The 26,009-nt window shown below is 39.5% G+C and overlaps 2 protein-coding genes across 3 annotated transcripts in view; one reads left to right on the top strand and one right to left on the bottom strand.

Annotated features, from left to right (window-relative positions):
* Window positions 1-2,411: 2,411 nt before the first annotated feature.
* Window positions 2,412-3,820, bottom strand: LOC134670265 (alpha-1,3-mannosyl-glycoprotein 2-beta-N-acetylglucosaminyltransferase-like). The gene has a single exon (XM_063528011.1). It carries the CDS (start codon window positions 3,626-3,628, stop codon window positions 2,450-2,452), a length of 1,179 nt encoding a protein of 392 aa, XP_063384081.1. The 5' UTR covers window positions 3,629-3,820; the 3' UTR covers window positions 2,412-2,449.
* Window positions 3,821-16,842: 13,022 nt separating this feature from the next.
* LOC134670260 (facilitated trehalose transporter Tret1-like) overlaps window positions 16,843-26,009 on the top strand; it is a 40,666-nt gene continuing 31,499 nt past the window's right edge. The window contains exons 1-2 of one of the 2 annotated variants that reach the window (XM_063528007.1): window positions 16,843-17,079; window positions 25,583-25,778. In XM_063528007.1, coding sequence (XP_063384077.1) covers window positions 17,060-17,079; window positions 25,583-25,778 — 216 coding nt within the window. In that variant the 5' untranslated portion in view covers window positions 16,843-17,059. Of the gene's footprint in view, window positions 17,080-20,337; window positions 20,470-25,582; window positions 25,779-26,009 lie in introns of those variants that run through there. The other variant, XM_063528005.1, reaches the window with a different exon arrangement.

Below are 26,009 nucleotides of genomic sequence, written 5' to 3'. Positions count from 1 at the left end.
GACTGCAAAAACTGCCAGGCTAAGGTGAGGCCGACCACTTTTTTTTTACTGTCCTCAAGTTCAGGTATCCTACCATACAAGTTTCATTCTATTTTTCGATGAGGTTTATTTTGATGAATTTTTGTCCAACGTTTTTGCCATTTGTACAAAATCTGCCAGGTTAAGCCTAGGCCGACCAAGTGCGTTGGAATCTACTAAATGTCAGGTACCTCTACAGGGTAGGTATATTCTATTTTTTGATGAGGTTTGTTTCATGCAGCCGGCTCCCGGACTAATAGTAAAATATAAAACTTACGCCATATCCGTAACTATTTTGGGGACACGGCGCTTTCCGTCGGTTATCGATACGAGCTTGCGTGTTGTGGCCGTTTCTACGCTGCGCCTTAGCCTGCTCGCGTTTCTCTTTCAATCTCCTCATAGCAAACAGTGGCATGAATGGATGTGCTTCTGCTGTCTCCATCATCTCTCCCACGGGCCCTACTTCAGTCGATTCTAGAGAATTCGACTGAACCAACACGAAAGCTATCGCGATTATCAGCAACGCAAATAATTTGTAGGCCATTTTAGCAAAAACTTGTGATGCGTGACTGTTTTGGATAGCTATAGTGATTGCTGGTTCGTTGCAAGTCTACCACAAAGTACGGACGAAGTCTGCTGAGTGTGAACACTAATCCAGGAATAATGCTCTGGTAGTATGTGATCATGTTTTATAGGAAGCTAACGTTCGCGTGGTCGGGTGACACACATGTGCATTTGTTTGACCCGCGGATGTGTTTTCGGAAACGTAACGGGTCATACGACCCTTTCCAATTAACACGTCCGAGAAACACTCGTATGTGTAGGCCAGTCCTAAATACCACATTATAATATAACCGTGGATTCCTCGTTGATGAGGCCCAAAGCCCAAAAAGTTGCAATGTTTTTGGATTCAATGGATTCACGCTTTTTTTAACAACATGTATCTCGCCCTGACCGACACATTGTACCAATAAAATTAAAAACTTACGCCATATCCGTATCCATTTTGGGGACACGGCGCCCTCCGTCGGTTATCAATACGAACTTGCGTGTTTTGGCCGTTTCTACGCTGCGCCTTTACCTGCTCGCGTTTCTCTTTCAACCTCTTCATCGCAAATCGCGGCAGGAATGGATTCTGTGCTTCTGCTGTCTCCATCACCTCTGCAACTGGCTCCACCGCATACTGTTCATGAGGCTTCGACTGAACCAACACGAAAATTATCGTGATTATCAGCAACGCAAATAATTTGTAGGCCATTTTTAGTGTAACAAACTTGTGATGCGCAACTGTTTTGGATAGCTACAGTAATTGCTGTTTCGTTGCAAGTCTACCACAGAGTACGGACGAAGTCTGCTAAGTGTGAACACTAATCCAGGATTAATGCTCTTGAAGTATGCGATCATGTTTTATAGGGAGCTAACGTTCGCGTGGTCGGGTGACACACATGTGCATTTGTTTGACGCGCAGATGTGTTTTCGGAAACGTAACGGGGGTCATACGGCCATTTCCAATTAACACGTCCGAGAAACGCTCCTATGTGTAGGCCAGTCCTAAATACCTAATTAAAATAACCGACTTACCTAGAGTCCACCTAAGCCAATATCTTTGACCTAAGCTATCGCTACGCCGTGTTTGGTAGCACAGATCATATCATTTTGACGTTAATGTTAAACCTAATAATTACAAGCTAGAAATAGGTAGGTACAATACAACCGCATTGTTTTAATTAAGGAAATTAATAAATGTTCAATGTTAATTAATTTTGGCATAATAACATAGATAAAACATGTACCTACCTATATAAAAATAACTTTCAAATCAAGGGGTAATAATTGACTATTGACCGAGCGTTAGCGAAGGGTTTCACCTTGGGCAAAAATGCAATCGGATATGTCCGGATATTCTCCTCTACAAATCACATTTCTTAACCGGTTCTCGAGAAATTTTGTGAGCAGCCACAGATATTTACCGGTTTTTGGTACCGATACTGGGAAAAATGGGAATTTACTGGTAAATTTCCCAAATGGGAAAGATTTAGATATTTATCACATAATATAAATTTAGAGTATATATATATTATGCTAAAAAGGAAGTGTCGGCCAGATTAATAGGTGTCTCGGGCGACCATAGGGCGGGCTCCTTCTTGGCTCAAAGATTAAGTTTGGTGGTTCAAAGGGGCAACGCCGCCAGCATTCTAGGGTCCATTCCAGAAGCGGGCAGCTTAGGAGAGATATTTTATATTTAGTATTTAGTTTTAGTTGTTAGTTTTAGGTTTTGTGTAAGTATTGTTTTAACATTGTTGTATATAGAGGCTTATTTGTAAGATAGGGTTTATTTCGTTCATTTCAAAATATATTGCTAAAAACTAATTTACTTATATGAATTTATATTATAAACGTCATAAATATTTACATAATTTTATTTATTAAATTAATAAAATTCCTGGTAATTTAATACCGGCAAAACACTACTCTGGACAATTTTTATTTTAGGAACGAGGAACACGCGGCGGCCTTTGATAAAGCATTGCACAACCCCGCGTAGCCCCGTACGTGGTACACCGTGTCTCAGGTCATCCATCAAACCAAACATCGCCGCTGATTTCCTGAAATTGTTAATATTCGTAAAAGGTACCTGGATAAATTTTAAACTGCTGTTAAGGGTACCTGCCATTACTTCTTCATCTGTGGCTTCCGGTAGCGAATATACGAAGGAAAAAAACATGTGCTCATTTTTCTTCAGCAAGTAAGAAAGGTTGTACTTAGTGAAAGGTATGAAATCTTTGTTGACAACCATATGGCGAAGATGTCGGTCAAAGAGGTACGGATTGCTAACTCCGACCCTTCCGAATTTAAAAGTCCTGGATATTTCTGGTCTGATGCAAACGCGGCCACGGGAGATGGCTGGAACGCGTAGCCAGTCGTCGATTAAGTAAGCTTCCGGCCAATTCAGTTCTAGCTCTTCCCATGTTTTAGATAATACCATCCAGCCCAAGCCTGGAAAGAAGTCCGTGCGATGTAGCAGCTCCGTTTCCTTAATATCCACCAGGTCCTTCTTGCAATTATCATTCCATGCTGACACGCACCAGATGGTGGGATCTTGGTACAATAGTGGATAAGTGCCGCGGAAATATTCGTAGAAATCGGGTGAAATGTCCAAGTTATCTTCTAGAACTATGACAGCCTTGTGTTGTAGCGTTCTGAAGACGTGGTTAAGAGCAAACCTGTAACGTCGAGCGATCTTGTAATAACCCTTTAAGTGAGCTGCGGCATTATGTCCCAGAATATCTGATTGATCTGCTGGCTGCTCGATGAACGTGATAGTAGGATCGATGTCTGCAAAAGATTTAATTATTTGGAGCGTTTCTTCGTGGCAGCAGTCTTGACTCACAATTATAGGATAAATGCTACTGTCTGGCCTATATCTGACCAAACTCTCCAGACATCGCTTTAAGTAATACGTTCTATCGCATGTCATCATCATCACCAAGACTGGTAAAACATCGTTTCTAACATCATATTTTTTTCTTTTATTTGAAAGTAAAAATAACAATAACACTAGCATCAAAATTAAACACACCGAATTTAATTTTCGCCAATTTCGAGGCATCTTGATCACAGTAAAAAATACATATTAAGTTACATCATGTCTAAAGCGAAAATATCTAGCGAGACCCCAAACAATGATATGTCCAAAATGTTGTTTTGTAGCTCACTGCTACTACTACGGCAAAGTATCGGCATGTTTTTACGTTGGCAAATATTATGAACATACACATATTGGTGGCTAAGTACTTCATATGCGTTTCGATCAATATTTTACGAGCGCAGGTACCTAGGTACCTACTTTTATCGTGAACTGAGTGGTTACGGTTGAGAAACCGAATAAATGGTTTGATAAGGAGCCGAGTAGCCGACCATGTGCGAATTGTTGTTGGTTTTGGTAGTATACCTAGGTAGACAGTGACAGTAGTTACTCATACTTACTAAGTACCTACCAGATGAGCTCGCAACTATCATAACTAATATTACTAATGACAACATTATCAAAAACCACATTGTCGGATGCTTCCAATACGGACTTCGAAGGGTCCATTTACCAAGCAGTTTCGTATGTTGTTTGTGTTAATCCGATTAGAGTTCCAAGCCCGGACTATGCATTAAGCCCGAATGCGATGCCTCACACGTTTCCAGTGTCAAGGCTCCGATAAAGATGATTCATTTCAGTTTCTCAATGTCAATATTTAGCTATAAACTGAATAAACAGCAATAAACCCCTGAAACATAGCTGTACTTCTCTGAATAGGTGTTAATCTCGGTTTGTTTACCGGGCTTGAAATGTATAGGTATGGATATTTATAAAATAGTAATATACAGTCAGCGGCAAAGATATTTATGGCTCCTCTACACGATGGGCCAGCGCCGGTCACTCCAAGGGACGCATTTATGCGTTACCTAAAGGAAGCAAGTGATATTGTTATCTCATTCTACCGCATGGCTGCGTCCCTTGGAGTGGCCGGCGCTGGCCCATCGTGTAGAGGAGCCATAAGTATTGGACAAGCGACGTTTGACGTATCATGTTGATCTCCCGTTGATGTCGAAAAAATCATAAGTTCTCGAATACGTACAATGTCAAAATTTGACATTCTAGCAATCCACAGTTAGGTGACAACCAAACCAAACCGAACCACCCCGAGTTTAGATTTGAGTTTTGGTTGTACCAAATTATATTATCCACAGTTGATAAAATCAACACTTGATAGAATCCACATGCAATAAAATCAACTGTTGATTTGACGTGCATGCAAAATCTGACAGTTGTACAAGTACATGTCGTATTTGATGACGATGATGAATCAAGAATGAAAGGCCAAAGGATTCCATCTTGCCCTCAAGTTGCGGGCATGGAAAAATTTACTGGCTCCTAAAGGTAAAGCTTCCATCTTACTCGCTGCTCTCCTATATTTTTTATTTAGTGCAATCATTTATCAAACTATCACCAAAGACTCTTTGATTGTTAAACACGTACGGTTCCGGGACAAGTAAACTTTTTGTGAGTAGCCTTTTTATCCACTATCTATACATTTTCAAAGCAATAGTTTAAGAAATAAATAGGTAAGAGGAACTTATCTAAAAGCGACGGTAATTTTATCAGTTAGCCGTTCTGGTATTTGCTTGTTTGGTTTTAAATATGGAATGGTTTTTTTACAAAAACACAAATTTCATTACGCACATGGGAGCAAGATGGTATAGGTACTCGTAGGGACTGCCCCTCCGTAGTTTTAAAGTGATGCGAAGAATTGCGGCTTTGAATTATTTATTTCTTTTCTTGTAGAATGGTGAAAACGTATACTTAAAAGAAAGGAGGCAATGAAAAAAGCGGTGGGTGCTGTTGTAAAAGGGAAGATAGGGTAGGTACTATCGGGTGCAGCGACGGTTGAGCATTTCTCAACGAAAATCGCTTGCACCCAAAACTTTAAAACGTCACGCCTTCTTATATTACAAGTATTACAACCAATCACAGTCGTGCCTTAAGTATATTGCATCGATATTGTTTTTGGGTTCTTACCTGACCAACCCAAACATGTGTTGACCATCGTTATCAGTTGCATTTTAAAGGGCATTCTATGTTAGAAAGATTACACATCTGGTGCCCGTAAAACAATTGTGCGACCAAGAATACGTGGAAACTTTTTTTAATAGCCATAATGTTTGTTTATATAAGAATTGAATTGTTAAATTTTGCGCACTTTGCGTGCAGAGACCGTGCGGCGTCTTAACTTAACATCTGCCCGCTTGAACGAATCTTAAATTGTTTAACGACCCTTACTTTTTTGGGCACGTATTTAACCGGTCAACTTATTAATCGGATTTCAGTAGCTTAAAAAAATAGAAATAGGTACTAAAATGAATACCTACTTTGGCAACAAAAGCGTTAAAATATTTCAATATGAGCAAGCTACCAGTTATTTATTTGGCAACTGAATTATTATGACTCGCGCACGAAGGATTCCTTACCATTGCGCAAAAAACGGCAAACAAGTCACGTTTGTTGTACGGGATACTCCACTTAAATATTTGTTATAAAAGTAGTTAAGTATATTTTATTCTAACCTATATTATAATATAAATTAAACACATCAATAGTATTATTTATTGATCTTTGTTGAACTCGTTAAGCACTCAACTTTTTTGAGACTTAGATAAAAAAATGTGTCTAGTAAAAAGGAAAGTCGTCAAGAGATTTAATTTTACAACCGAAACTGCGAGGTAAAGAATTTGAGTTGGGTCATTAGAATGCATTCAATTTTAAGTGTTACTAGCCAGATGTTTCTTGGTGGTTTACTTATAAAAAAAGGTAAAAAAAAGCTACTTCTTTCGATTTCATATCCGTTGCAAATTGTACCGTATTGTTAGGCACGTTACGTTTATATTAAAAATTTAGACTTACTGGTCAAAAATCTTGGACTGTTCCCATTGGTGGATAATGTAAATAAGTGACCGCGTCTGGGGTGCATTTGAAATCGAACTGTAGGATGCTCAACCGTCGCTGCACCCGATAGTACATGTCAGCTGCAAAATATTTTCGGTCCCTCAGACGACTTAATAAGTCACTTAAGATATAAAAGTAAAAACAGTTCGTGAGAAGTTATCAGACGACGATTTGAATAGTCAAAAATTGAAGTTTTGTTTATTAGGTCCTAGAGATACTGTTATGAATCATTCCTATCACCCCATCTTGCGCCATAGGGGCGCTCTCTTACCCTACCTAGGGGGCAAGATGGTGAGAATGCATCGATTGCCATTTTTTTTTATTTAATTATGTAACTAGAGTTTCTAGTAAGTGTTGAGTACGAGAGTACTACTTGATCACCAAAGATAAAAATAAAAATAACAAACCTTAAAAAGAATAGCAATTTCAGTTTTATTGGACTTGAAACGTTAAGTACCCCGTATTCCCCCTCACCCCTACCCCTAGCATGTTTTAAAAACAGCCAATGCAATAAGTATACCTAATGAAAGACTCAACAAAAACTTTTTGCACCTGTGACCTGTCAGACAGTCAGATCATCAGACAAATGACAATCTAATAACGCTCGTTTCTTTAAACATCCTTTTTAGGGTTCCGTAGGCAACTATAGGAACGCATATAGTTTCGCCATGTCTGTCTGTCCGAGGCTTTGCTCCGTGATCGTTTAGTGCTGGAAAGCTGCAATTTGGCGTTGGTATATAAATAATAAAAAATAAAAATTAGACCAAAAATATTTAGGGTACCTCCGTTTACACGTAAATGTTCGTTCGTAAGCCGCACGTCTCACAGGTAGGTTAATAGCGATAGCTGTGCGTTCGGCAACTAGGTAACATCAACGTAAAACGCTGCAAAGAAATCAACGTAATCTGACAATCACGTTCTTGAGATAAGCTAGCCTTCTCAGGTATCAAAGTTATCAGAAACGTGTTCTGAATCTGAGATGGACAGGGGATAATTAGAAATACTTACCTAGTTGAATCTTTAACAAAAACACGACTTTTAAAATTTCCCCCTAATTCAGTCTCGAGCAAGCTACTGCGTTCGACAGCAGACCAGACAAACATGGTCGTCCCTTTTCGGGCTCCTTAGCAAAAACGGAACAACGGAACTCATAGGTTCATCTTGACTTTCCGTATATCACAGCCTCGTAAAGTATCACTTATTTATATTAATGAAATTTCGTATGTAGGTGAATTTCGACAGTCGCTGTTTTGCTTAGTTTATTAAATTAAGTGCGGGGTTATACTACATTTCAAATACCAAGGCCCGATTGCACTTGAAACTTAACAATGGGGCTCATAATGTTTGCCTTTTGTTATCTAATTTGGAGCACTTCAAATTGGCACGCGTCGGTGCAATCTGCATGCGACTAAAGCGTGACTAAGAAATTTTGGTACTTGAAAATAAAAATACGTACGATTACATTATTGTTTAATTATAATCTTGGTATCTTTATATTAATTGAACAATATTACATGTAACGTCTAATAATTAACAAGATACAGACATTCAAATAACTTAAGTTACGACTAGCTTAATTGATTTACGTTTAACATATATAGGTAAGTAATAGGTACATTAATTATAAAAAATATAAGATTCATTCGCTTTCAGATATATTTTCTTCCGAACTTGATGTTTCGCAGGTGTTTATGATGACCGGATACACAGGGTGTGCTAAAAACTCGTTCTCCACTTTGATGACGTGCTTACAAGCATTTTTCCAAAGCGTGGGGTTCGTCGTGTCTACCACAGTTCTTAAATTTTGAATTACGGTATCACCCACTGTTGGTGTAATGTTCGTCTTACGAATTTGTTTTTTCACATGACTCCACATAAGCTCGATTGGGTTTAATACACAATAATAGGGTGGAAGCCTTAAAATTTCATGCCCAGCCTCAGCCGCTATTTTGTCGATGACGTATTTCTTTTCAAACTTTTGATTTTCTACAATTTCCTACAACTTCTTAACAGTTATTTTCTCAGGTATAGTAACATGTCGCCTTCTTAAAAAAGCTATTATGTCCGCTTTTCTTGTATTTGTGTTGGGAATTTTTTCGTCTTGCCGGCTATGATAAGACGCATTATCCATAACGATAACGCTGTTGGCAGGGATATTGGGTAAAAGCTGCTCCATGAACCATCTTTCGAACAATTCCGAACACATGTCTTCGTGATAGTCTGCACTTGAGTTTTTCAAATGTTTGCTCGAGACAAGAAGAGCCCTTGGAATCCAACCATTTTCAGTGCCTGCGTGCAATATAATTAAACGTTTGCCTCTTGAACATGGAGTATTTGTTGAACAATTTTGAGAATTGTCCCTGTATCCTTTTTTCAGTGTATCGTGGGTATCAAACCAAGTCTCGTCCAAATATACAATACTTTTTCCTGAAGACCTCTTTAGTCGTATACTGGTAATACATTCTTCTCTTAATTTTTTAAGCCGTGAAGTTTCCATTATGATTCTTCTTTCATTTAACTTTCCATATTTAAAACCAAGATTTCGTAAAAGTCTCCATAGTGTCGTTTCTGAATATGGAAATCCCACTTCGCTTGTTAATAATGTTTGATGAATCTCTGTGAGCGTTGGAACTTCATTTTTTCGATAAAAGTCGTACACAGTTCTTTTCACAAATTCTTCTGTAAAATTGTCAATTTTTGTAAAAGAATTTTTTACTCGTGTTCGAGGAAGATATCTTGGTCCTGATGAGACAATCCTTTTAACTGTCCTTTCCGGAACATTGGTGAATATCGATGTTTCTTTAATTACACCTTTTTCGCCCATTCGATTTAACAAAGTTTTATAAACATTTGTCACCACATCTTGGGCGTCCTTGCTTAAAAATCTTTTCTTACGTTGCTGCGAACTAACTTCACTACTAAACGGGTCAATTGTGGATGTTACCCAAGGTCGAAACATTGTTATTGACAGTATACGTGTAATCACTAACGTAGTCAGATGACAACTAATATGAAATATTGTTCACATTCATAAAGATTACTAGGTTAAACTATCAAGATCATTAGGTTGCGTGTAAAATACCACGCCGCAAAAGGGTCTAGCCAGGTATCTTTTGTTATCACTAATCCTATTGTTAACGCCCAATGACCGTCTCAAGTGCAATCGGGCCGTGGTATTTGAAATGAAGTATACAAGGTACAGAACACTCCTTTATGCGTGGTCCGAGACGCTCTTGGCTTTGCTTTTTTGTGGTATCATCGTGCAATCAAATGGGATGGCGAAAAGTTTTTGTTACATCCAATTATTATTAGCAAAATTTATACCCGCTTCGATATGTATGTAATGTACATATACCTATGATTTTTTTAAAGTCATCTCATTAACTTAATAATTCCTTTAGCGGATCTTAAGTGTCATCGTTTTGAATTTAGCATTGAGCATAGGTAATATTGTTGGTTTGAATTTTGAAATAATACAATTACAACGGATTATATAAGTTTCGAGCACTATGGGTAGACCGTCTACCCGTAACGGTTAGGTAATTTAATATAGGTAAGAATAGTTAAGATATACGAGTAATCCGATTTTAAGTCCTTCACTTTGATAATCTGCTTATTCGGTGGACTCTTGGACATAAAGCACGTGGGGACTGCATGTCATTATCAAATTTGTTCGTGACATGCTGCCCTTTATGCCGAATACTTAAAACTTGGGGTAGGTTCGCCCGTACAGTCAGCAGCAGAAGTTGCTAAGAGGGCCAGGTGTTCAAAATGATCTTGACGCGACTTTATTGTTAAGCTAATAAGAGCGTGTGAAGGTAATTTTGATCACCTCTCTTGCTGTTGGCTATACCATTGCGGGAACCTGCCCAAAACCACTAAACAGACAAGACACCGCAATCCACTACCAATACATCTTTTATTGAAACAAAGAGCAAACGGCCGCCCATATTTCCAGCAGGGACCGATTGACTCAAATCAATGCCTAATAAAAAAAAGTAAAAAAAACTTCTTCGTGAATAACGCTGTTATTTTCCTTAACTTTTAGTTAGACGCATTATATGTTAGTATGTAGGTATAGGTACGTATGTGATATGATATCCGGTCTTAGGACTCTTAGGTTAATCCCACCATGTTGCCCGGTAGTCGGGTCCTACGGGATTAAATAAATAATATAACATTTAGTTGTGCTCAGGTAGTGGATTAACTTACCAGGTACAAAGCACTTTGCAGGCGACAAAGTGAAACCACTTACTAGACTTCGACACATAATAATTATTAAAGGGGCCCACTGATTAACAGTCCGCCGGACGGTATCGGCCTGTCAGTTGTTCGGAACTGTCAAAATTTAGTTCTAACTGACAGGCTGATACCGTCCGGCGGACTGTTAATGAGTGGGCCCGTTTTAATACGAGTTCAGAAACTAAAATGCAATACGAATATAATATAAATTCAATAACGCTATCAAGATTCTAATTGTGTAACGTCTAATTCATATTCAAAAAAACAAGAAACATAGGCACTTGCAAAAGAAATGCTTTCAATACCTCGTGAAAAAAAGCCAGTGCGATTAAAATACCAATGCCAGTGAAATGTGTTTGCTATTTACATCGTAATCACTGTCTTCAGTTTTTTTCACATTTCTAACATCTGATCTCGGTAAAGAACGCTATAAAAACAGATTGAAACGAGCTTACATACATTATTCTGACTACAAAATACCGCCCACGGACTTATTTCATCTGTTATGTTAAAATAAAAATGAAAAATAACATTCTTCTTTTTTTTCGTCTTAAGCAAAGCGCGACGAATGAAATGTAATTGAGATTTAGTTGATATTACTTGTAAGTAATGATAATGAAATAAAGTAATAAGTAAACCTTTTTTTCTACTCGTCGACTTTAATTCTTGAATTAAGATTTCGTATACCAAACTTCTTTGGGTACTTTTAATGTATGGGCTCTCAACTCAACTATAATATTCATTACGATACAGTTTAGTCAACTATAATGAAATTGACCAATCACAGCTCGCCGCGGTCAAGCGGACGAAACAAAACCATAGCTCAAATTAATTATTTATTTTAGGTTGTATTGTAGGAACAATTGCTTCATAAGTCAGAAACGCACATGTGACACCCTTAATATCCGTATATTAATCATCCATAGACTACGAAAACCGCTTAGCGTTACTTGTTAGTCTCCATAGGCTACGGTGGCTAAAATCGAGAAAAAAACTGTTTAAAAATTGAATTTAGCGAGGAGCAAGTACCAGGGCCTCATGAGTTACGAGAAGGTGTCGTTGACCAACGCGCCGTGGGGCGCGGTGCGCGGCGGCCGGGTCGCGTACCAGTATAAAGGTATCACGGCTGCTCGCGTATCTTCAAGGGCCAGTGACGAAGGCGAGCGTCACCCAAACCACGGTGGAGGAGTCGGCGCCAGCAAACCTGATGGCGCCGGCCAACCCCCCCAAACAAAGGGGGGCGAGCGACCAGCCCCACAGCACTGGCCCCACACAGAAGCCAAAGAAGAAGAAGAAAAAGAAACAGAGTAAGAAGAGGACGGCTACCGAGGTTCCAGGAGCTCCAGCCTTCGCTTCTCACAAAGAAGTTCCAGCAACAGAGGCCGCTAAGACCACCGCAGCGACCCAAGACCTGGCAACCTTGATAGCCGCCCTACTCCAGGCAGCGGCTGCCCAGGGACCGGAAGCGGTCTCAAGGGCCCTCACAAAGACTGCATTACCCCCGCCGGCAAATTCAATCGCAAGCTGAGGGTAGTGTATTGGAACGCCCAGACCCTGACCGGCAAGATAGCTCTGCTCCGCACCTTCCTCCGCGAGCAGAACGTGGACATCATGCTGGTCAGCGAGACGCATCTGAAGACCGACCTCAAGATGGGAGGATACATCGTGTACCAGCGGAACGAGACAAACCAGTTGGGACACCCGTTCCGCGGCCTAGCCGTGATGGTCCGCAGAACCATCGTCCACCAGCCCGTCGACTTCGCCCCCCGTGACTCCTTCACGGCGCTCGGCGTCGACATCCGGGTGGCAGATGGAGACCTCCGGCTGTACACGATCTACCGACCACCAGCGACTCCAACAGCACGCCTGAAGGCAGAGCTGCGTGCCCTGTTCCAGAACCCAACGCCGACCATCCTGGCAGGGGACTGGAACGCCAAACACGTGGCCTGGAACGCCTCCAGAAATGACCAGCCTGGACGGGTCATTTACAGCGCAGCAGTGGACTACAACTTCGACCTATCAGGACCAGAAGAGCCCACACACTTCCCCGACGCTCACTCGTCCTGCGACATTATCGACTTTGTAGTCCACAAGGACGTGACTGCAGCCATGGCCCAGGAGGTACTCCCCGACCTCCCGTCAGACCATCGGCCGATCCTGCTCACCCTGGACACGTCACCAAGCTCCGCCCCGAGGAGGAAGACGAGGCGGAAGACGGACTGGGAGGCCTTCTCGGCGGCCCTGGTGAACCCTCACACTGGGCCCGTCTCCACGGCCGAGGAGGTAGAGGCAGCAACAGCAGCCATCACCGAGAGCATCCAGCAGGCACTGGAATCGTCATCGCGCACCATCCCTGCAGGAGAGAGGTGCAAACCCCTCCCTGCAGCGATCAGGGACCTTCTGCGACAAAAGCGCCAGCTGCGACGGAGATGGCAGCACACACGCTGCCCTACTATGAAGACCGAGCTCAACCGACTCGTGGAGCGAGCCAAGGAGGAGCTCCGGAACCATGCTGCACAAGAGTGGGAAGCCCACATAGCCAGCATTGACGGCACACTGCCCTCAATCCACCGTCTCTGCAGGCAGCTTGGGCAGACCGCGGACCCAATAAGACCGCTGATCGACGAGGGAGGGGCCCCTCGTTACAAAGCCGAAGAACGAGCGGAACTGTTCGCGGACAGCCTGGAGCGACAGTTCCAGCCGTTCCCCTCGCTCAACGAGGACTTCACGAGGGAAGTGGAGACACGTTTGGAGAGGTACTTCCAGCAGCAGCCGAACGAGGAAGAGGAAATGGTCTTCTTCTCGCCCGGCCAAGTCAAGAAAACACTGAGCAGAAGCAACCCCAAGAAGGCCCCCGGCGCCGACTCGATCCCAAACGAGGCACTCCGTCACCTGCCGCAGCACACCATCGCGGCGGTGAGAGACCAGACAGCTATAGACCCATCACGCTGCTGAGTACCCTCTCCAAAGTGTTCGAGAGACTGCTCCTGAACAGGCTCCAACCCCACATCGAGCCCAGACCGGAGCAGTTCGGGTTCCGCACCGAGCACTCGACGACACTTCAACTGACGCGCGTACTCTCATTCATGGCAGAGCGGATGAACCAGAAGGAGCACATAGTAGCAGTATTCCTCGACATGGAGAAGGCCTTCGACAGAGTCTGGCACGAGGGCCTGCTGGACAAACTGTCGACATCTTCGGTCCCAAGTCGAGTGATGCGCGTACTGCGCTCCTTCCTGACCCAGAGACGCTTCCACGTGGCAGTGGAAGATGCCATCTCTACGGAGCGCCCGATCCTCGCGGGAGTTCCTCAAGGGAGCTGCCTGTCTCCAGCGTGCTACGCCTGGTTCACCGACGACATCCCGGTGGTCGGCGACGTCAAGCTGGGACTATTCGCGGATGATGCAGCGTATTACGCAGCGTCCATAACACCCGCACACGCAGCCATCAAATTTCAGAGACAGCTTGACGTCCTACCCGAGTGGCTGACCAATTGGAGGCTCTCGGTGAACGTGGGCAAGACGCAGGCGCTCCTGACAGGAGCGAAGGAATACCCGCCGCCACTCAGACTCTTCGGGGAGGAGATCCAGTGGCAGCACACGGCGAAGTACCTGGGGGTCACAATAGACAGGGGCCTCACGATGAAGCACCACGTGGACGAGGTGGTAAGGCGAGCGAAGTGTGCTCGCGCTAAACTTCGTCCAGTCCTCAGCAGCAGCCTACCGTTCCGCACAAAGCTGGGGATCTACAAGGCTTACGTACGGTCCAGACTGACCTACGCGTCTCCCGCCTGGTATGCCAGGACGGCAGAGTCCAACAGGCGGAGACTCAGGGCACAGGAGACGCAAAGCCTCAGGACCATCGTTAGAGCCCCACGCTACGTGCGGAACGAGACCATCTTCAGAGACCTGAAGCTCCAGAGACTGGACGAGTTTGTGGGACAACTGGCGCGCAAGATGTTCGCCAACGCCGACTCGTCACGACACCAGCTGTTGAGAGGGATAGCCCCCCTCCATGCCCGCCCCCCAGATGCCCGCCGCGCACGAGCCCAACCGCGAGAACTCGTGCCGCAACCAGAGCCGTAGTCCGCAAAGCCGCAGATTGGCCAACATGACCTCCAAGCCATGATGGCCAACCAAGTCACAAGATCAAGAAGGAGAAGAAATGCCAATCCAATTGGCAACAACAGACCGGGCTGTCGTAACAGCCCGCGACAGAAGCCGCCAAAATGGGCGTAGCCCAGAAATGGCCAACGCACACCCCCAGAAAGGGGGAGTGACAGAAACTCATGCGTATCTTCACTGTATACTTTTGGTTTGGTTTGTTTGTATGTTTCTACTAGTTTAAAGTGTTATTTTTGTATTTTTTGTTGACTTCTAGAAAAAGTATTGTATACACAGCCAGATAGATAGTGATATAATCAAGCTTTTCAATCTCGTACCTTACTTAGGCAACTCAGCAAGCTTCGTTGCCTAAACACGGTACTCGACTGAAAAGCTCTGTATTACTAGTATATCACGATTGTATAAAATACTATTCCTTGATTGTTTCTCGTGTCGAATATCTAAGCCAGTATTAATACATATATCTACGCAACCTGCCTATATTAAAAACGCAGGAATAACATCGACACCTTATAGTAATTAATTATAAGTAGGTATGCTATATAATAGGTCTATGTAAGTATGTATCTATGTATGTACTGTAGTGTAGGTAAGTGATAATAGTTACTAAGAGGAATTTCCTAGTTCCTGACACCTATTCTAGACATGGAAATCTAAACGTGGTCATTTACAATGATTATGCTCAGGGTGGTTAAGTTTACAAGGTCCATCAGACACTAGGTACCAAAGCTTTCTTTATAAAAGTATGCATTATTAGGAATATGTATTAGGATGGAGCGAATTCTTAAAATTTGGAATATTGCAATGAAATAGCACTTAAAGTGTGTGATTATTTTTTTTATTTTTAGGGATTTATTTTAAATACTTATGTTAGGTATATTTTTAGCCCTCAACCAACGCATAATAATAATAAAGTTTCTTCATATTTATAAAAATACTTATTATTCTTTTTTTATTTATTTTTACATTTAACCCTACCCAGGCACTAAAAATACTCAGTTCACTAAAAATATCAAGAGAGTATATTAACATTAGAGATGCACCGGATATTCGGTTACTATCCGGTATCCGACCTATCCGGCCAATATTTTAATATCGGGCCGGATCCCGGATAGTGAGATACTATCCGGCCGGATACCGGATAGTGAGATACTATCCGGCCGGATACCGAATAGTAACATTGATTGATTTCGGAGTAAACAAATTGGATTTAAGAAACAGTCACGGTCATAATCGTACAATTTAAACATTTCACTGACTTACACGCGCACTCATTTTGAACCTAGAAATGTGTCCGCGCGAACGTTCATTAGGAAACAGGTCAAACCTGCACAATGCGCACCTGAAAAACCGAAATGTAGGTATAGTTCCGCCGGCCGAATAATCGGCGGCCGGATACCGGATATTCGGCCGATGGTCAGACCGAATATCGGGTATCCGGTCAAACAACTATCCGTTGCATCTCTGATTAACATACATAATATATGTATAGCATAAGAGTTACATGCATATTATACAGGGAATGATAATATATATTGCACACGAATTATGTTACGCTGGTTTTGTTTTTTAAACAGCTGTTTAATCTAGATGAGTCAATAAATTAAAATTGCAACAACAACGTACAAAGTGCAAATTTAAAATGTACAGTTTAACTGTTGATCCATAAGTTTTTATGTTTATCTTGACAGTTCAAGGTCAGATTATTTCGCGGGCCCATTGATTAGCTATGGCCGTCAGGTGACGTCATATCAGCCGTGTTGCCCGAGTTATTCGTTGCTTGCCAATTTCAAGTGAATTGAATATTCAGAGAAGTCAATTTATCTGTGACCCCGAGATCCGTTACAGCTATGCGTAATCGGGTAGCGTATTATGCTGGATTTGAATCGCCTACGCCTAGCTGGCGATGGGAGTACGACCCCTAGTGTAGTCTCGCATCGCATCGACAGCCAGTAAGCGCTTCATAGTATAGCCGCAACGGACGCGCCGCGACCCACCCGCCATATCGATCGCGTATAGCCACCAATCTCAGTGTAAATCGCGATAATATTGTTTTCGTCACTGGCAATACGCATGGTTTACACTTGAAAATGAAAAGCGGCTAGTGAAAGTTGGTAAACAGTTTTTTGGAACGCTTCTCAAAGTTAATGCCCGGTTTTACATTCCGTATTAGAACGCCGAAATGAAGGATAAAAAGCTCGGGTAAGTTGATTTCAATTGGAAAAAGTATGTAAGTAATTATCTATTTTTGAAGAATTGTGATAGTAAAGACATTCGCATTATATGATTCGGAATAAAATCTGTTGAACTTGACACACTAAATTATTGCGTTAGACCGGCAGTTTGTTCAACCAACTTCATACTGATCAAAGATCATCATTCATCATCTGTCATCACACACGTGGGTACACGCAATGTCAAAACCAGTGGATGTTTCTTAATTGGTAAACAATTTGCTAATTCACAAGTAACCTAACGAGCATATTGCCACTTAATTTTTTTGTACAATCGTATTAAACAAATTAAAAAATATAAACGAAATACTTATCGGAGATTACACGGTACACTACCATATTACAAATTTATTATTATTTATTATTTATTACTATTACAAATTTAGCTAAACATCAAATTTCATACATTAGTATTTAGTTGAAACTTTGAAAGATGGTTGTTTAACAAATGAAATAAAAAAACAAACGATTGTTAAATTTAAAATACGTACTTTCACAATAGACACACAATGCTAGTGTTTGCATAATTACATTGGTTCAGCAAGTGAAAAAAAAGAAAACACCTTCCTACTCTTTTTCTTGATTTGACGGCCTACGATACAGGGAGGTCCCGGGTTCGAATCCTGATAAGGTCATTTATTTGTGAATAGCTAATGCCCGCGTCTTCGTACCCGTGGATTTGTATGTTGGTGGTTATATATTCTACATGAGCATAAAACGAGTATTGTGTCTTTTGAGGAAATTTCAAGTAGGTAGACTATTTAGGTACCTACTTAAATATGGAAATTTTCATGAATGCTTGAAAAGCATTATAACTGTACACCTAGATATTTTTCTAGCACGAACGAATTGTCATAAATGATTGACAAAATAAAAATATCGACAGTCCTTTTATCGATATGTACCACTTCAACGTCATAGAGGTAATACAAAGATAAATATATACAGGGTGTCCCAGAATTCGACGTCAAGCCGTAAACGGATGATAGACCAAGTCATAACAGTTATCATAAAAATACAAAAAAAAATCCAACTCATGATCTTTAAAAATTATGGTCACTTTAAAAATTCACTAAAAAATCCACACCCTGTAATTATTCAAGATTACACAATAATAAAAAAAAAGAATAAATTATGGAATTTGTAGTAACAAGAGTTAATAAACCATTACAGGGTGTGGATTTTTTAGTGAATTTTTAAAGTGACCATAATTTTTAAAAAACATGAGTTGGATTATTTTTTTGTATTTTTATGATAACTATTATGACTTGGTCTATCATCCGTTTACGGCTTGACGTCGAATTCTGGGACACCCTGTATAGGGTAATAGGGTGCGTTAGAAAATAGATTTAACCCAGACCCATTTTTGGTCCCAAATCAAATCTGTGTCTCTGTATGTGGTTACAGTGTAGGAGGATCTTAGTTTTTTTTACATATTATATAACAGTATTGACCTTTTTTCTCTTTTACTTAAATAGGTTAACAAATTTTTACACATTTTGGGCGTATTTTTATTGTACGTAATAATAATCAGACATCGTACATTTTCCAGCATTTTTGGTCCAGCGGAGTGGTGTTAACGGAATTGGTATAAATAATTTCAACCCTAATGATTCATTAGCGTTAATTACGTTAATATTAACCTTAATTTACCATTTCCGTTGAAATTATCTATACCAATTCCGTTAACACCACTCTGCTGCACTCTGCTGCCACCTGCATTGCTGGAAAATGTACGATCATTGATAATAATTATAATATATTCTATGTAAGTCTTTATACATATGTATAAACTGCTTATTGGTGATGAGTGTGGTGACAGAAATAAATCATTTGTTATTAAACTTCTACGCAGTTTTACAGCCAGTAATAAAACTATCAAAAAGGTTTTCTTACATGATTCTCGATGTAAACAATTATAATTTTTTCCATGTTTTCTGGTGTTAAACTTCTTCGCCTTTTAGAGAAAATGCACTTCAATTGACTAAATGACTAGAAGACTTTTCAACTTCGTCTTGTCGTTGAAGTAGTATGTACTTATCGATAACAGGATTGTCGATATTTTTATTGTGGCAAGTACTAAACAAATGTTGTTCCTGCTAGAAAAATATGTAGGTATAAATTTATAAGAAATTTCTTGTATGTCCGCGCAATATTTGTTGTGACAAGCAACGTTTATTACACTGATGATAATGGAAAATGAAGGTATTATTTAATTTCAATGAAAAATAGGAAGTCTAAAGACTTCATAATTTTTAAAGGTCCTTGAACAAATGTTGATTAATTTGAGAAATACAGCCAACAGTTTAGTTTAAATTTTTGCTCGTGTTACAGGCCACAACCTGTACCTAATAGGAATAATAATTCGTATTTTTACGTTTAAAGAATTTACATCGAACTGATAAGGAATTAATGTAACGTCTCGTCTAGCAATGTTAAGGATCCAGAATTTAAATTTGAATAAATATTTTGAGTTGAATGATTCATTCTCAATTCATTCCAGGAACAAATACCAAGTAGTAAAAATTAAAAAAAAATTCCCTAAAAGGTTGATTTGCAATGTTTACAAATAACACACATTGTTACTTCGGTAAAATTTGAAAAGGTAGTGGATGAATTTCGGCTAGCTTTACAGTTATGATTTGCATACAATCAACAATAGGTAAGCCGCGCAGTCGAATTCTAATATAACCATCATCAGTAGGTACGTACTCTGATTATTATACATACCTTAGAAAAATTAAATGAGTTATCCCTATTTTTCATAACTACGATATGCCTTTTTTATTTGATATTTAATGGCCTTTTCTATGAACTTTATGTATATGTAACATGCGGTATTGTGTCTACATAATTACAATGTTACACACTTACATTATTATCAAGTTTAGTGTCAAGTAATCAATCAAAGCAGGGCAGTGGGGTTAACTGACTCGCACCAAGATGCAGTCAATACGCGGGAGTGCCAGGTGGCCGATTTTTGAATATCGATCGTTCGATTTCGTCACTCGAAAATCGATGGAAAACGGCGAAATGCTAATTTTTGATATACGAGCGATAAAAATTTGGAATCTAGTGGTATTGAACACTCTATTTCAATTCTATTCGTAGAATTTAAATGCCTAGTAGTGGAGATATTAATTAACGAAATACACGAAATCGAATGGTCGAATTTCAAAAATCGGCCCCCTGGACATTGTATTGTGCTAGGACTCTTTACAATATACGCCTTTAATATAATATTGTAAATAATCTTTTTAATATAAGCCTTAAATATAATATTTTGAACAATGGTTTTATCGTGTTGTGGATTCTCTGTATACTTTCGGAGCCGGCTTAAGATTGTGAGGCATCAGAGGTAAGTAAAACGGCCACGTACCTAACATCTTATCTCAATACTCTGTGATAATGGGCACTGACTTCCTAAGTTTAACTTGTTCGTTCGCTTCTTGTAACAACAAGCGAACCGATCGTTGAACTTTAACCCGACTACGGGATTTTGGCTAAAAAAAAGTCAATGTCGGTTAAAAAAATAATTTGGGTATGTAACTCGCCTTATAAAATCAATTACCAAAAATAGACTCAGTAGTATTGACGCTCCGGTGAAGTCCGGTAGACACACCAACATAAACATGCATATCGACAATACATACAAGCTAAATGTATTGTAAAAATTATATTAGGTATATACCTATATCAATCCGTGGTATTAATACACATATAATTATAAATGTATTTTCCCTGTAAGCTTAGGTTAGACTAAGACAGGTAGCGTAATTTTTTGCACTGTTCTGCGAATCGTGACCAGAGTAACAAGGAAAATAACGATCGCAAATGTGTGAACGCAGAAAAAAAGGATTTCTCGTCTCTCGCCATTCCCACGCTTAACTAACTACGGGCTTAGATGAAGAGTTCTGTTCTGTCCCCAATATATAATGACAATTAGTTATAAAATAGACAGAAATAAGTACATTATTATAATTTACGTTCGTATCCCTTCTAAACTACTCGTGCCGTAAGAATTATGTATATGAAGTGTACGAATAGGAGACCTACAGCTCACCGAAATCATAATTATTTTGTTGAAAAGTATACCTACGAAATCGGAAAATCAATGAAAAAAATCAAAAATACAGAAACGTCGTTAATTCCATAAAGTAGACATAGATCATACACAGGACAATAAGAAAATAATAAATTTAAATTAATTTTAATATTTTTTCTTGGGTAAGACAGTATTTTTTCCACTTTTAAATTCCAAGCTTAATAGCATCGTTCGCAGACGTTTCTGCTTGTTAAAAATTAAAATAAGAAAATACTTAAAGCAGGAAGGCAGAGGAAAAATACCTTTTTAATACAGTTGCTCAAAAAGTGCTACTTTACGTAGCTGTTTAGCGTGCGGAAAGTTGGTTGTCTCGAACTAGTGCTTTTTACTTTTCCAATTTTTTTAAATTTATACTTGTTCCAATTCACGACTACTTATTGATGAGTGTTAATATTAGTTTCCTTTAAACGTCGTAATCAGCATAAAAACCTACCGTTAATGTAAGAATACGAAAAATATTACATATTTCATATTTAATTACTTACCTCTTCATCATTATAACACGTTTATTTTTTAATATTCAATATTGAAAATTCCGTTCTTAATAAGTTGACTGAATGGAACGGAATAGCTGTCAAACGCCCATAGATATAATATACTTAAAGACGACGTCTAACCGAGCTGTCACTGTTACCACTTTTGTTTAGTGTACGATTAACAATGTTTTTCTTATTTTTTCGCAACTGTATTAAAAAACGTCGTTCGATACACGTGCGGAAATGTCATTCTTCACTCGTCCCGAGTCTTGCCACTCGCCTGCGGCTCGTGGCAAGATATCTCGGTACTCGTGAAGTAATGACATACCTTCCGCACTAGCATCGAAATGTACTATTACAGTACATATGGTCCTATTTTCCCGCACTAGTGCGTAAAATAGCACTTTTCGTACGATGTTAAAAGTTTAAAGGACCATATGTACTGTAAAACGTTGTACGATACACGTGCGAATAAGTAATTCGCAACTCGTGTCGATTTAAAACACTCCCTTCGGTCGTGTTTTAATTTATCGCCACTCGTTTCGAATTTCCTCTTTTTCGCACTTGTATCGTATATAACTATTACAGTACATATGGTCTTATTTTCCCGCACTGGTGCATACAATAGCACTTTCCGTGTTTATGCTAAAAGTTTAAAGGGCCATATGTACTGTAAAACGTTGTACGATACACTTCCGAATAGGTAATTCGCAACTCGTGTCGATTTAAAACACTCCCTTCGGTAGTGTTTTAATTTATCGCCACTCGTTTCGAATTTCCTCTTTTCCGCACTTGTATCGTAATAGTACATTTCGATGCTAGTGCGGAAGGTATGTCATTACTTCACGAGTACCGAGATATCTTGCCACGAGCCGCAGGCGAGTGGCAAGACTCGGGACGAGTGAAGAATGACATTTCCGCACGTGTATCGAACGACGTTTTTTAATACAGTTGCGAAAAAATAAGAAAAACATTGTTAATCGTACACTAAACAAAAGTGGTAACAGTGACAGCTCGGTTAGACGTCGTCTTTAAGTATATTATATCTATGGGCGTTTGACAGCTATTCCGTTCCATTCAGTCAACTTATTAAGAACGGAATTTTCAATATTGAATATTAAAAAATAAACGTGTTATAATGATGAAGAGGTAAGTAATTAAATATGAAATATGTAATATTTTTCGTATTCTTACATTAACGGTAGGTTTTTATGCTGATTACGACGTTTAAAGGAAACTAATATTAACACTCATCAATAAGTAGTCGTGAATTGGAACAAGTATAAATTTAAAAAAATTGGAAAAGTAAAAAGCACTAGTTCGAGACAACCAACTTTCCGCACGCTAAACAGCTACGTAAAGTAGCACTTTTTGAGCAACTGTATTAAAATAGTACATTTCGATGCTAGTGCGGAAGGTATGTCATTACTTCACGAGTACCGAGATATCTTGCCACGAGCCGCAGGCGAGTGGCAAGACTCGGGACGAGTGAAGAATGACATTTCCGCACGTGTATCGAACGACGTTTTTTAATACAGTTGCGAAAAAATAAGAAAAACATTGTTAATCGTACACTAAACAAAAGTGGTAACAGTGACAGCTCGGTTAGACGTCGTCTTTAAGTATATTATATCTATGGGCGTTTGGCAGCTATTCCGTTCCATTCAGTCAACTTATTAAGAACGAAATTTTCAATATTGAATATTAAAAAATAAACGTGTTATAATGATGAAGAGGTAAGTAATTAAATATGAAATATGTAATATTTTTCGTATTCTTACATTAACGGTAGGTTTTTATGCTGATTACGACGTTTAAACGAAACTAATATTAACACTCATCAATAAGTAGTCGTGAATTGGAACAAGTATAAATTTAAAAAAAATTGGAAAAGTAAAAAGCACTAGCTCGAGATAACCAACTTTCCGCACGCTAAACAGCTACGTAAAGTAGCACTTTTTGAGCAACTGTATTAAAAATAACTATTTATAGTTATTTACGATACAAGTGCGGAAATAAGGTAGGCCATCTCTCAATAAGATACTCTCGGCTCGATTCGGAAAATGAAATAGATCTCTACTAGACCTTAACAAGTTACGATATGGATAATTTAAAGATATTTGTAAGATAGATATGTCAAATTTGACATTTCCGCGATTCAGGAGGTCCTTTTGAACGATTTCGACAAGTTATGACTTAGATATCCAAGTCACATCTCACATCTAGTCGATATCTAATGTAAATCTAGTTGATCTCTATATCGTTTCTAGATCTTTTGATTATCTCGTTTCCCGAATACGCGTGTCTCTTTTTTATCGTTGGCCACATCCTACAAACAAAGTAAATATTTTAACCTCTAGCGGCCCACCATACAAGGGAAATTGGCTATCGAATTTGAATCAACGGTATTAGAAAATAGAGTTGAATATGTTTTGTTTTAAAATCGAACGAAACGAAATAAAAGAAACTCTATTCCATTTCATTAAGATTTAAATTTCATTGGAGGTAATTTGTACTAGTATTAGGACATTGAACCCCAAGAGGATAATTCTGTAGCACGATAATCTGTAAACATTCCACTTCGGCATCCAACGTTTGCCGTCTAAAAATGGCCAGTTATTGACGATTTTGCGTGAGTACACCCTACACAATTTAAACTTGTTTTGACTAACTACCGTTAAAATAACTTAGATTAGAAGATAATTTTTTTTATCACGGTATTGCACAACTTTGCGTAACCTAAAGGTCAGCCAACTCACGGTCGAGATTCAAGTTGACATCGGTGGCCTGTTTTTAACTGGCCACCAAAAAATGTAAATTCGCAATTTAGCTGGCTTAGATATTCTATTTATGTCACGAACTTCGTTACTTGTTGAACGGTCATGAAAAAAAATGTTTATTGAACCCTTTCAATAGTATTCGTGTGCCGAGTTAGCACAGGTATACTCGGCATGTATATTTTCTTACATACCTACACCTAGCAGTAGATATACTTACCAAACAAACACGGCAATAAAAGCACTATATATTAGGTATAATACAATCTAACGTACCAGGCTACGAAAGCAAGCATTTACTTTCTAAACTAAACAATAAAATAATCCGTTTCGTATATTTAGACCATAACGTTACCAACTGCCAAGATACATGGATATTTTTATTAGTCTACTCGTATGTATGCCAAATTGAAATGTAGTGAAATCTGCCAAACTATTCTACGTCAAAATAATTAAATTAGATACTTATGTTGGTAGGTGGATACATACTTATCGCGTACCAACATAAAATACCTATCAGAGAATCACTTTTTCCTGGACATTCCAAATAGACGGACGTTCGCAGTGACGTCATTTGCGTATCGGTTAATTAATTTCCCTCTAGCAGCCACGATGAAGAAGACCTATCTATGCATAATCAGCAATACTAGGTATCAGTTTAGCACCACTGCATACATTTTTAAATGATTGAAATTACACTGGTTGAACAAAAATTTAACTGAGCGTTTTGTATGCACCTCGTATTTTGCATAGGTATAATAGGTACCTACCTTTTATATAAAAGTGCACAGTAAACACATGGCAATAAACTCACGAGTACCTTACATACCTTATGTAAATGCACAAATGTTTCTTTTATCGACTCTTTGTGTTTATTCGCTAATTTCGTTCATAATGCGACGACCATATTCAGACATTAATACCTATGCGTGACGATAACGATAACAAGGTCCCAAAGGCTTACTAAATAATTAAAAATGGCGTCACGCTTTCTCGTCTCGTTTCTCGGTATTTTTGTGAATTTGTCTTTTTTTAATAAGAACCTATCTATCCTTCCAGAGCTTGAGTAAGTACGAATAATGTAGGTACCTACTTAATTATATTTTTTTACAGCGATGGCGCTCACGAGGCGATGCTCGGCGCCGGCAAGAAGCCAAAAATCACAAAGACCAAAGAAACCCAGGAGGCGGAGAAATCTGAAGAGTACGAGGCTCTGCAGAGCTTCCTGCGCAGCATCAGCTCGACCGCCACCCTCCCGCCATATGTCAAGGGGGAAACGTTCTCCTCGTATCGAGGAGTCTTTAACCAGGTGAGTGTTCATTTGTTTTTAATATCAGCACGCATGGCTATAGCATAACCTTAATATAGGTACCTACCCAACCTACTATAGTCGCACCAATAAAAGTCTGCAGCGGATTTGATAGCCCACGCAGTGGAAGTGTTAGGTATTTATACGTCACAATTTCATAGAAGTTTGACGTTTAACCCGTCGAAAGTCCACCATACAAAAAATTTATGCAAAGCAATTTGACCCATATTG

The sequence above is a fragment of the Cydia fagiglandana genome, chromosome 13, assembly GCF_963556715.1.
Source record: "Cydia fagiglandana chromosome 13, ilCydFagi1.1, whole genome shotgun sequence".
In the NCBI taxonomy this organism is placed as follows: Eukaryota; Metazoa; Arthropoda; class Insecta; order Lepidoptera; family Tortricidae; genus Cydia; species Cydia fagiglandana.
Note: the sequence above shows the minus strand (reverse complement) of the source record. Positions and strands in the feature narration are given on the sequence as shown.